The sequence below is a fragment of the Sparassis crispa genome (genome assembly GCF_003851025.1).
Source record: "Sparassis crispa DNA, contig_000004F, whole genome shotgun sequence".
In the NCBI taxonomy this organism is placed as follows: domain Eukaryota; kingdom Fungi; phylum Basidiomycota; class Agaricomycetes; order Polyporales; family Sparassidaceae; genus Sparassis; species Sparassis crispa.
In genome coordinates, this window is record NW_020939751.1 from 1,884,647 (window position 1) to 1,897,612 (window position 12,966).

Genomic DNA, 12,966 nt, shown 5'->3' on the forward strand with positions numbered 1-12,966 from the left:
CTAGAAAAAAGGGTGTGATGTCAAGGTTTTATGAAAACCCTGTAATTAGAGACATGTATCACCAATCCAGCATGAAATATGCTCAAAAAGAAATGCCTGCGTGCATGTATCTGACTGAGTACATCTGATAGTCAGACAATATGACCTTGTCCAGGTCGTGACAGCACTGTTTTTGTTCGGTGATCGGAGGATAGTAAAACTATCCTCCGAGTGACAAGTCATTGTAGTTAGACCTTCGTCCACCCGTGCAGTGCAAGGGACAGTTGATTCTCACTAAGACAATTACATCTCTGCAATTTACCTCCATTGATAGATTGTCCGAGGCCATTGCCTGTCGTGACTAGGCTCATAGATACAACCTCTAGTTACCTGCAGAAAGACAGTCGTTCCTTTTGTAATAGTCGTGACTGGTAGTAAATGATGCGATTACACTCGATGACGAAGGAAATGTCCAGATAACACCGCGTATAGCCTTACAGGATGCAGTAGAGTACAACAATGACACACAGGAACACGATACGGACCGAGAGATAAGAAGGGACGGTACATTTCAACGAGCTCACAGTCGCAGAAAGATAAAACAAACAGGGATGAGAATAATGATAATTGCACAAACATTTAACGGCGTTGAACGTTGAACCCCGATCATGAGTAGCCTGACATGCGCGCAGACCCCATCGACATGACACGCTTGGATCTCGCACGCTTGGATCTCCGAAGTTCAGCGCCACCCTGTTGAACCCCCTGTTGAACCACTTGCGGCTCTGGCTCGTACTTTCGTTTCGAGCTCTTGTTTAACGCCGTGGCCTGAATTTTGATAGAGGCCTTCCGACTTCGTGCTTTCGTGCTTTCGCCCGCCTGATTCGCCGCAGCAATCGCCGCAGCGATTGCTGCATTCGCGGGGTCGGCATGGCCAACCTCTTCAGTCTCCACGTAGGGCTTGAAGGGAATCGCACAATCGTCCTCTGGCCAGCCATCCAAACTCAGAGCCGTCTCGAACTTCTCCAATACAGCCTTGTACGTGAGATGCACAGTGGGACCGTTCCTTCTGCATTGACAATCGTCGCACAGAATGGTGAGCTCCTTCAGCAACCATGTCAAAGGTGCATTCCCCGGAACACCGAGGTACTGGTCTCTGCACAGCCACGCACGCTTCACCTCCCCACAGAGGACGTCATCATCGTGGAAGAACAGCAGCGAACATCTTTTCGCGCCTTTCGGATCGTCGTGCGAAGTGTGCCGGAGGACTAGCCAGATGAGGAGCCAATAGAAGGACTCCAAGTCATGATGTGCATCGTGAATTACACGCCTCTTGTTGAGCAACTCGACTGCCATGAAAGCGTATGTTCCCTGGAAGTAGCATTGAGTACAAGATCATCCTTCAAATACAGACAGTGGGACCCACCGTTCGTTCCTTCAGAGAGTCATTCGGATCGGCATCGGGTCTAGTGGGGTCATCATGTCCATCACGGACACCTGGCAGGAAACTGCTATAGTCGAAGTCGCCGATGAATCCCTTATACGGCATGTCATCAATCATATAGACGTTCCCTTCGCTTACGTCACGATGTAACATGCCAGTGCTGTATGCCTGTCGGTGACCTATATCGTGAATGCACATCAACTTAATCAGCCCTGCCTCCTTTTGCTAGAGAACGATGCCTACCTTTGATCGCATCGCACAACGCCTCGACCATCCGCTTCGTCCGACAGAAATTTGACAAAGGTATGCCTAGCGTCTCCTGAATCAATCGTATATGCCTGCTATCGTTCTTCTCCGCATACTTCGGATTTCGGACAAATGCCGACAGAGTTCGATGCCCTTCCCTGATTCGCGCAGTCAAAGAAAGCGGGAGGAGGTGGAGATACAACTGGGTTAAACGGATTCGGCTCGTCTGGTTCCGGAGCGGCCATCGATGTTTGCGTTCGAGGCGGCGATGACAAAGGGGAGGACAAAGGGTCCGCATCATCCGCACCCATCGAGATGGATGAAGGAGCGAGCGGCGTGCTCGACGGATCGGGAAGATCAGACGGCGCATTCCCGGGCACGAGGGGTTCGCGGATTTGATCATCTAGCTTCATTCGTTCCTTATCTTCCAGGTCACCGAGGTCCGCTCCAGCCCGCAGTACAGCCAATCCGAACGGTTCTTCGTTTCGATCCCGCAACGTCTTCATTATATGGGAACAGTATGTCATTTCTGACTCTCGAAGTCCCTGCCGCCACGAGTCCTTGATAACGTACTGCTTGCCACTGATATCGTCCTTATCGATCGCCGACCATACCGTCGTCGAGCGGGAGAACAGACAAGGGTTGATAAAGAGCAGCTTGACCGTTAGTAAATTCATCTTCACCGTCTCACCTTCCTTGGTCACGGCGTCTGCGGAAATCCACCGGTGCATTTCGGCATCGGAGCCTTGAACATCCTCTGGCTCCAGTACGTCCTCCACCCATCGGAGGTGTGACCTTGTGATCTTAGTATCTACCGTCGGGTCGTCGCCAGAAATCCGTGTGTCGCAGAGAGGATTGACGAAATTCCAGAAGAATTGCCGGAAGAGCTCAGGCCGCTCGACGTAGTTGAACCTAGGTGAGACAATACACGACGAGTGGTCGAACCGAAAGATGCGTGCCTCGTGGCCGAATATCCCGAACACGAACGCAAACAGGCCACTGTGGCCCACGAGGAGATTCCGCCCATTCTTGACAAGCTGCCTCATCGTGTTGTCTCCATCCTCGGCCCACCTGCTAATGGGGTCGTCGCTTCTTTCAGGCTTGACTTCGATCGCCAGTGCAACATCTTTCCAATGAGGGTCCTTCAGCGAGGTGGTCGTTCCCGGGTAGGAGGTGATCAGGTCGGGTTTCGTGCGGTGATGATGAAGGTCCCACGACATGTACGGGAACGGGATCATGTGGTTGCTGTTATCATGGAACCTAAGTGACTTTGCCATTGGGAAGTCTTCGGTGAGAGCGAGGAACCCATTGACCTAAAGGCCACACAATCAGACCATCATTAACATGGGCCACAGGAGGGCAACCCACCAGAGGGTTATACATTAACGGTTCGGGGCGGTCTTCAGGAACCTTGTCGAATTTCCTAGAGCAGTCCATCGGAGGGCACACTGCTTCGCTCGCAGGTACGAGAACGTTGATGAACGAGTCGATAGTCCCATGGTATTCATTTATCTTGCCACGATATTCCGACGCCCATGCTTGTTGGTTCTTCTTGTTCGCCTCCCTGCGGTGAGCCTCTTTAGCAATCTGCTTGTAAGACTTAGCAATGAGAGGTGTGGCTGACAACATGCTCGAGCCACTGGAGTCTGCAGAGCAGGCACTCCAGAAGCTGCAGCCAGAGTCGGATACATCGGAAGATGACATCGTAATTTATAATGGTTGAAATGTCGGAGATTTGATTTGGCTTGGCCAAGTTGTGTACGCCCAAACTTGCACGAACAATGGTCTTCTCGCCACCGTAGGCTGTTTTCGTCAGTTTCAACCTCTCGAAGACGAACAATTTCAGATATACTCACTGGGAGAATTTGGGTAGAGCTATCCTCTTTCAATTTGTGAGGAGTAGAGCGCGATGGCTCGAAAGTTCAAGTTTGCAAGCGTTGGAAGGGAGCAAGTTGAACGTTGGCCTGCATAGGCGCTCAGCACAAGGCGTAACTCACGTGAACTTGCAAGACAATCCGCAGCAGCCACGGCCTGGAGATCGACCGCGTTTGGAAGTCGCTTTGTTCCTCGTGCCCTTTCTCTTTGTTCCTACATATTTTGCGAGACAAGTGGCGCAGCCCATGCCGCGAGATCACCTGCAACATATGAGTTAGATCTGTTAGAAAACGGCGCCGTGATCTGAACACATTTATCATTGATACCTTCACTCTGAATGAAGGAAGGGGCTTAGCGAATGTTGGACACAACAGGTTACTTGGATCGGTCCACCGAGGCCCAGATCTTGACACTGGGATTGAAGAACGCGATAACATCCCGTTAACATATCCGGCGAAGACTCACTGGGACTCAAAGAATTCGGTCAATTAGCAATGCGCACCAGACACTGCGACCACTTGAGGCTTCCAGACAATCCACACTAACGGCTCGGTCGACCTGACTTCGCGATCTCAGTCTGAGCCATTCGTGCAAAATCTATCGCCACGCCGAGTTACCGGACTCACCTGTAAGTCGGCAAGAAAAGAAAAACAGGTCATGTTCTGTAAGAGACAGCTTCAGATATGTCGCTCGGTGCGAAGGAGTCCAGCAGACTGGGGCTTCATCGTTGTCACACCGCGAAGTCACCTACATTTACGTGTGTATAAGAACAGATAAGAGGACTATTGGACTATGCTGCTTCTCCGAGCAGTGAGGTTAGAGACGACCATTGACATGATGATGGAAATTTACCATCAATCTCAGCGGAAGGACCGAGAAGTCGTGCCGAGGCGCATCTTTGAGTATGTTTGACTAACCCCCTATCAAGATGTTGACCCAAGATTAACTGGGAAAATAGCAAGGTACTGAATACTTAGAAATTTCGGGTCCCAGTCGCTGAGTCTGTCTTCTTAATCTTGGAGGAGTCAGTGCCAGCAAGTTGCAACCCTGTATTTCCTCATGAAGCCAGCACTCTACTCAACGCCCGGCGTTTGCCGGTGAGATGTTGTCATGCACCTCCACGAAACCAAAGCAGGAGTTTCACGTACAGGACTAGATTTGCTGCGGAAACATCACGAGTTATGAAACTGTATGCAATGGCAGTTTCCAGAAATCCCCGGTATATCCTGGCAGGAACTTGAAGTTTAATCTTGAGAAGTGCACGCCTTGAGTTGATTGTATACAGGTACAGATATGTGTACATGACAATACGTGTTCCATTCAATACACTTGATTACCGTAAAAGTATCGGACACGACGGAAAATTCAAGCCTCACAACCCTTTCGCTCCGACAGCTCAAACGGTAGGTCCCTGCATTCCAGACGGACCATCTCCCGTCACAGAGGCCATTCAAGCAGCGCCTGTGGGCACCCGGGAAGACCCTTCATCGATGATTCTGGTGCTGGAAGCGTGAAGTTGGGACAGCTTCCCTTCGCGCGTTCGCTGCAAATAGAACCCCACCATCAGTAGATCGAATGAGGACGTCAAGGTGTACAACTGACATCGTTAGCATCCCTTTGCTTCCGAAGCTCCTCCATGGTACGTCTGCATTGCAGCACATCTTCCTGGAGCCGCTGCTCATGCTGCTTGCTTAACTGACACCGCGGCTATGTGAGCGAGGACGGCGGGGCGCTGGCAAGAAGTGGCGCACCTCGAGTTCCTTCACGGCGTTCCTATGATCAGCGACGGCAGTATCGTGTTTGTGCTCTGCCTTGTTGAGCTCCATCGCGGTGGCGTGCTCTTCCTTTACCGCTTCGTCCAGTGCATGCTGCGCCTTGTCTACCGCCTGCTCTTGGACGTCAGCACCTCGTGAGCGCTGCAGCTTACGCGCGCACCTTGATGCCCTTCTCGTGCGACTTCTCTGCCTTGTTCAGGTCCTTGACGGCGTGTTCGAGGTTGCGCTGCTCATGGCGCGCCTCGTTCGCCGCGCTCTTCTCCGCCTTCCGGATTTCAGGATCGCTCGGTTTGGAGCCTCCAATTAATGGCATCGTCGTAGACTTTGTTGAAAGTATCGATTAGTTGAGCGAGGGAATAATCACCAGCTGAGTAATTTAGGCCAGATAATCCTGGAAATGCTCAGTGAACTAACTGTACATGAAAGAGAGGGAGATTGCCAACAAAAGCGTGCCGCATATAGTACATGAGGGGACATCTAGTAGGGGTGGGCGTGACCCGGCGGTGAGTATGACGTCACGCGCCCTCGTATCAAATCTATGCCTTAATAGTGTGAATGACAGGGAGTATCGTATCCCAGGGACACAGCTACTACTCAGCTGAGTCTATCCAGTAACGTTATGTTGGGATATTGCACTTCATCGTGCGCGCCCTTCGTGGCGTTCTTGTTCTCATCGGGAAAGGTAATCGAGATTCTAAACAAGATGGACAATAAGTAAAGTAAAGTGACCATTCTACGATTTTCGAATGCTCTTGTATCATACATAACAATAGTGTACTCACTACATAAGTAGCGTACTCGTACTACTTCCCCCTCAGTTCCTTACGGACAAGAGAACTGAGGGTGAGTTTATTAACTGCCGATTACCTTATGATTACTTACTGACTGCATACCTAGCCTACGATTATTCTACATAGGTATGCTTCAATATATTCTCAGTTCCTTACGGACAAGAGAACTGAGGCCTACGATTATTCTACATAGCCCGCAACTCGTAATCTCTACAGGTTATGAGCCCCGGCAGCATGTCGCTCAAAACCGAGACCCCCACTAATACACACCTTAACATTGTTCCGAAGCTCGCCACTGATGGCTCGAACTGGATCACATACAAGGAACGGATCCATACCGTCATGGGCTCTCGCGGTTTGATGCGACATCTCGAGGGCACCGCGCGCCGGCCGCCTGACCCCCTACCATACCCTCAGACAGCGCCAAGTGCCGCTGCAGTAACAGTGCCGAGCGCCACTGCAGCAACGACAACCACTGCCCCGACCCAACCTGCATTGACACCGGAGGAGTATCTTGCAAAGGTTGAGGCCGCTGAGAGCAAGTTGGACGATTTCTTGCAGAAGGAGTTTGCGGCACGGCAGCAGATCTACGGGACGATCAATGATGCGCTGCTTCTGCGCGTGAAGAAGCTCCCGACAGCCGCGGACGTGTGGGGTGCTATCCAGAAGGAGTACGAGGGGAAGTCGGAGATGTACTCCGGCGCGGTGAGGACTCGGCTTCAGAACATGAAGTGTGACGAGGGAGCAAACATCAGGACTCACCTTGATCAAATGCTCAAGTTCCGTGAAGAGCTGTCTTCGATGGGCGCAGCGATGGCGGACGCGGATTTCTCAGCATGCATCTACACGTCGCTTCCATCCTCCTATGGCACACTCCTCACGGCACTCACCACCGCTGCACGTCTATCCAAGAACACACTCACATCCGATGATGTTGTCTTCGCGATCTGCGAGGAATTTGATCGCAGGAGCCAAGGCCAGACTTCAGAGACTGCGCTGTTTGTCAAACCAGCCGGAAAGTTTGCATCGCGAGGAAAGGGGCAGAAAAACTCGAAAGACATCGAGTGCTTCAATTGCGGCCGAAGGGGCCATATGAAATCGGAGTGCTGGCGTGCAGGGGGTGGAAAGGAAGGCCAAGGACCGCGAAACCAGAACCCGAAGAAGGATGGCGATAAGGGCAAGTCGGGCACGAGTGCAAACACAGCTGTCAGCAGCAACACGGACGTGCATGCGTTCACGGCAACCTTCGACAGTGCAGCACTTGCTCATAGCCACACAGCTGATGGAAACATCCGGATCGAGGTCTATGACAGCGGTGCAACACGTCACATTTCCCCATATCGCGACACGTTCACGGCATTTGAGGCAACCCCTCCAAAGCCAATCACAGCAGCTGATGGCCGGGCATTCCACGCAACAGGTCAGGGAACCGTCGCCCTAAAGGTTCCAAATGGTGATCAGTGGACAACTGTCATGCTACAAGATGTGCTGTACGCACCCGATATAGCCTTCGCACTCATTTCCGTTGCGCGTGCCGATGCTGCAGGGTATTCTGCCATCTTTGAGCAAGGAGAGTGTCGTATCATCTCCCGCAGCAAAGGACGAATTGTCGGCCGCATCCCGTCAAACAATGGCCTCTTTCGTGTTGAGCATGCACGTACAACAGCCGGAATAGTTCTATTGCCACCTGGAGATGTTGTTGAGCATGGACTGGTGACGACATCAGTCATGGATTTTCATCGTCGCATGGGCCATATCTCACCTATGATCGCCGAACGCCTAGTGCGCGAAGGAAGAGTCGAAGGTGTCCGTTTGACAGACAGTGCGAAGCCGGGTACGGACCAATGCGAGTCGTGCATCCAGGCAAAAATCACGCGTCACCCAGTGCCGAAGGAGCGCGACGGTGCACGCGCCAAAGAACTAGGCGACAGAGTTCACTCGGACGTATGGGGACCTGCGCGTACTGAGACGATAGGCGGGAAGAAATACTTTACCTCGTTCACAGACGATGCAACACGCTGGACCGAATTGTACCTGCTGCATGCGAAGTCCGGTACCTTCCAGGCCTACAAGTCCTATGAGGCGAAGCTCAGTACACAGGATGGAAAAACTGTAAAGGCCTTGCAGTCCGATCGAGGGGGCGAATATATGAGTGCTGACTTCAAAGCTCACCTTGCTGCGAAAGGCACGGCCTCCCGTCTTACAGTGCATGACACCCCGCAACACAATGGGCTTGCAGAGCGTATCAATCGAACACTTCCGGAGCATGCGCGGGCAATGTTGATTGCCTCAGGCTTGCCGAAGAGTCTCTGGGGCGAGGCAATAATGCACGCAACTTGGTTGAAGAACCGAACGTCAACTCGTGCACTCGAGGGAAAAACACCATACGAGGTGCGCTACAGCAAAGTCCCAGACCTCGGCAACATCCACGAGTTCGGTGCAAAAGTGTGGGTACGCATCGAAGATGCCGGGAAACTTGATTCCAAGGCACGCGAGGGCCGATTCGTCGGTCACAGTGAGGAGAGCAAGGGGTACCGCGTGTACTGGCCGGACAAGCACAGCGTAACCGTGGAACGAAACGTCAAGTTCGTCCATGAAACAGTCATTTCGGACGACACTCAGCCCGAGAGGGCGAGGGCGACAGGCGGTCCGAGCGTGTCCAAAACGCTGTCAGTACCAGCGCCAGAAGAGGAAATGGCGTCACGCACCATCGATCCCCCGACCCCTGCCGCTCCAACTCCTCCGTCGTCACCTCCCGAAGCACCAGCTCCTGAGGCACCAAGCGGCAGAGGACATCGTGTTCGCAAGGCATCCGCATATGTCCAGCGATTGAACGATGGATCTGGTGTCGCCGACGGACGCCCGAGCCAGTCGAAATACCCAAAAGGTCTGCAACCTGGTGACCTGATGGGAGCTGTGGCCGTTGAGGCAGAAAGCGAGGATGAAGTTGAGTCGATCTTCGCGATGCCAGCATTGACGGAGACTCCTAGACAGGATCCGGCTTCTCTGAATGAAGCCATGCAGAGCACAGAATGGCCGAAATGGAAGGAAGCAATAGCGAAGGAGATGCAAAACCTTGATAGTCATGGCACATACACACTGGTCGAGCCACCTAAGAACACTAACATTGTAGGATCCAAATTCGTCTTCCGCATCAAACACAACGCGGAAGGTGAAATCGAGTCCTACAAGGCTCGTCTCGTGGCTCAGGGATTTACACAGGTGCCAGGGATCGACTTCAATGAGACATTTGCCCCAGTGGCCAAGCTCGCGTCGATTCGCCTGATTCTCGCGCTCGCCGCACGCTATGACTGGGAGCTGCACCAGATGGACGTCAAGGGGGCGTACCTGAACGGGGATCTCGAGGAAGAGATTTATATGCGGCAGCCTCCTGGGCAAGCTGAACCTGGGAAAGAGCACCTTGTCTGCAGGCTCAAGCGACCTCTGTATGGGCTAAAGCAGAGCGGTCGTCAGTTCCACAAGAAGATTTCTGGCGAACTTGGCAGCATGGGACTCACCAGGAGCAAGGTCGACCACTGCGTCTTCTGGCTTCGCAATGAAGAAGATGTCCTCATCTTGCTCATCGCGCTTTCCGTTGACGACTCGACCATTGCAGGCACCAAGGCGGCGGTTTTCTGGTTCAAGCGAGAGATCAGCACGCGTTTCGAGATGTCAGATCTCGGAGAGATGCACTGGATCTTAGGGATCGAAGTGCGGCGTGACCGCGACGCGCGCACATTGTCTCTGTCGCAGCGCGCGTATATCGACATGATTCTCACGCGTTTCAACCTCCAGGACGCGAAGTCATTGACTACACCACTTGACCCCGGGACTGTCCTCAGCATCCACCAATGCCCCTCCACTCCTCGTCAGTTTGAAGACATGAAGAACATACCATATCGCGAAGCGATCGGTTCGCTCATGTACGCGGCACTTGGGACGCGCCCCGACATTGCGTACGCCGTAACGGCTCTCTCGCAATTCATGCAGAATCCAGGACGGCCGCACTGGGAAGCAGCAAAGAGGGTTTTTAGGTACCTCGCAGGAACGAGGGAGAGATGGCTGACATTCGGAGAGACAACGGATGGCGTGGAAGGCTTCTCGGACGCGGACTGGGGATCGGCCGAGCACAGGCACTCGATTAGCGGGTATGTGTTCCTCCTTGATGGCGGCGCGGTCTCGTGGTCTGCTAAGAAGCAGAATGTTGTCGCGTTATCAAGCACCGAGGCGGAATACATCGCGATAACTCACGCGACAAAGGAAGCACTCTGGCTTCGTTCCCTCCTCGCCGATGTCCTCCACCCTGACATCCTCCGCTACCCGGTGCGCTTGCACAGCGACAACAAGTCGGCGATTGCCCTTGCTAAGGACGATGCTTACCACGCACGTACCAAACACATCGACATCCGCTTTCATTTCATCCGCGAGACCGTCGAGAATGGCCAGGTCATTCTGCAATACCGCCGTACTGAAGACATGCCGGCAGACATATTCACAAAGGTTCTGCCGCGCATCAAGGTCGAACATCTCTCGCGCCTCATTGGGCTGCACGAGAATTGAGAGGGCGTGTTGGGATATTGCACTTCATCGTGCGCGCCCTTCGTGGCGTTCTTGTTCTCATCGGGAAAGGTAATCGAGATTCTAAACAAGATGGACAATAAGTAAAGTAAAGTGACCATTCTACGATTTTCGAATGCTCTTGTATCATACATAACAATAGTGTACTCACTACATAAGTAGCGTACTCGTACTACTTCCCCCTCAGTTCCTTACGGACAAGAGAACTGAGGGTGAGTTTATTAACTGCCGATTACCTTATGATTACTTACTGACTGCATACCTAGCCTACGATTATTCTACATAGGTATGCTTCAATATATTCTCAGTTCCTTACGGACAAGAGAACTGAGGCCTACGATTATTCTACATAGCCCGCAACTCGTAATCTCTACACGTTACGCGACGTTGTACACTGACCAACAAATTCAACGTCAACGTCAACTACATCACTCCATTTTGGAAACTATTTTTTGAAAGACAAACCGATACAACTTGAAGCTGCGTATCATATTGTTCAAAGGAACTCCATTATTTATGACGTGTCACGGAAGCACGCAGCAATATAAGGATCGGGTGCTGCGATTGCTAGCAGTTTGGAGAAGATGGCAGTACTTAGTATCGGTAACCAAAAAAATGACATTGTGACCACAGGAATGAAACTCCCGATGTTTTCCACTGAGAGCCGAAAAAAATGTACACGGGCTTGTGTCTGATAATCGTAGTAGGACATAGCTGATTACAGGAAATAGTGCAACACGCACCTCGGTTTAGTAGTATGTATTCTGCAAGTGCTTCGGATTCACGCAACAAATCAAACTTCCTCCTTAGAGTCTGAATATAGACGCCGCATAATCTTCCATATGCTATATAAACCACGCCCTATTCCGAAGCCATGTCGATCGAGACGGCATGACACCGACAATTTAGCCGGGCGTTGAGTAGCCAGTGTCTGTAAAAGGGAGCCCTGCTGGCATTACATATGAAATCATGTGACGAGCGCGTCCTACTTCTGCGAGACGCGTCTCTCCTAGTCACCGTACCCACCGACAACGGGCTATGCGTTGCTCTGAAAAACTTTGACGATATAAGGCAGAACATGACCATCTCTCTCTACGACCAGGAACAAACGGATCAGGACTTGTTGTCGTACTTCGACAAGAGCGCGTCGGCCGTTCGTCAGTCGTTCAAGCAGTAAGGAATCCAATTATGAGCGGTACTTACCCTGTGCTGACCGAGTTCGATGGTAGCTTTGAGCAAGAGTATGCAAGGCCTGCACTCAACTACTTTCTGGAGTTTTCTCGATCCCGGCCTATTCTTGCAGTACGTCATGAGGATGGCGTGCGAGGCGAAATTAATGACTCGTAACAGACATTCCTGGGTGTATTCTCTACTTTCAGTGTCCTTCCAGTGCTCTCTTTCTTGTAAGTGCACTTCTGTCATTTATCATAGATTCTAACGCTCTCTCAGAGGATTCTCTCTCTTCGTCTTCGCTTCCTGCATTTTCTTCTCGCTCGCGGGAGCGCTGTTCGTAGCAACTACAATAGTCCTCTTATCAGGTAGGTCATCTCAATTCCATCTTTCGGGGAATCCACTAACACCAAGCAGGCCTGCTCCTCGTGGGCACGCTTACCATTCTCTTCTTTCTCTCCCTGTTCCTCACAGCCTGTGCGATGGGAATATACCTCTCCCTCCGCTTCGCTGTGCTGATCAACAAGGATGGACCACGAACAGGTGTCCCCGAGTGGTATCAAGAGACTAAAAAGAGTCTTCTCGCCTCCCAGCCAGGGGAAGATGCCGATGCCTCGGGACATCAGCCCAATGAATATATGGTCCGCAGCGACTCGGAGACGCTCATCTTTGACTCATTCCCCACTGCGCCAATGGCTCAGGCAGAGGCCGATAAACCTGGAGCAGAGGTACCTGAGGGCGATCTGGGGAAGGACATGGTCGTGGTGGTGAAAGAAGAGTAGTAGCTGCTCTCGTGCACATCGATATCTTGCAAGTTCTCGGTCGCTCTGCCTGTGTACGTTTATTGTTCTGCATCGTTCGGTTTTGGCATCAGTATTCTTACCGTGCTCCTAATATTCGAACGATGAGGCCCATGGGGCGAACGTCAGTGCCTGGATCTTTTTTCATTCGCCGATGCATCCGTTCTTCCGGTACTCCTTTCTAGTCTCCTGAAGACCATGTTGAGATTGCTGTTCCAGTTATGGTCTCCTGTGTAGCAACCGCGCTCCGAGGTGCTGCATCATCATCCACGTTCTTGTACCTAGCTATTTCCCGTCTCAAGATAAGT

At 51.9% G+C, this 12,966-nt stretch overlaps 4 protein-coding genes across 4 annotated transcripts; 2 read left to right on the forward strand and 2 right to left on the reverse strand.

The window, feature by feature from the left end:
* Positions 1–645: 645 nt before the first annotated feature.
* SCP_0506580 (predicted protein) lies at positions 646–3,373 on the reverse strand (the record flags this gene model as incomplete). The annotated part of the gene is made up of 5 exons (XM_027758715.1): positions 646–1,350; positions 1,406–1,602; positions 1,667–1,742; positions 1,786–2,982; positions 3,038–3,373. The coding sequence occupies 5 exons, from the start codon at positions 3,371–3,373 to the stop codon at positions 646–648; spliced, it is 2,511 nt and encodes an 836-aa protein (XP_027614516.1).
* A 1,621-nt stretch (positions 3,374–4,994) lies between these two features.
* Positions 4,995–5,632, reverse strand: SCP_0506590 (hypothetical protein; the record flags this gene model as incomplete). Its single annotated transcript, XM_027758716.1, has 4 exons — positions 4,995–5,087; positions 5,147–5,239; positions 5,296–5,430; positions 5,480–5,632. The coding sequence occupies 4 exons, from the start codon at positions 5,630–5,632 to the stop codon at positions 4,995–4,997; spliced, it is 474 nt and encodes a 157-aa protein (XP_027614517.1).
* A 712-nt stretch (positions 5,633–6,344) lies between these two features.
* Positions 6,345–10,670, forward strand: SCP_0506600 (hypothetical protein; the record flags this gene model as incomplete). The annotated part of the gene is made up of 1 exon (XM_027758717.1): positions 6,345–10,670. One exon carries the CDS (start codon positions 6,345–6,347, stop codon positions 10,668–10,670), a length of 4,326 nt encoding a protein of 1,441 aa, XP_027614518.1.
* Positions 10,671–11,649: 979 nt separating this feature from the next.
* SCP_0506610 (hypothetical protein) lies at positions 11,650–12,640 on the forward strand (the record flags this gene model as incomplete). The annotated part of the gene is made up of 5 exons (XM_027758718.1): positions 11,650–11,861; positions 11,918–11,990; positions 12,039–12,091; positions 12,138–12,226; positions 12,276–12,640. 5 exons carry the CDS (start codon positions 11,650–11,652, stop codon positions 12,638–12,640), a joined length of 792 nt encoding a protein of 263 aa, XP_027614519.1.
* Positions 12,641–12,966: the final 326 nt, after the last annotated feature.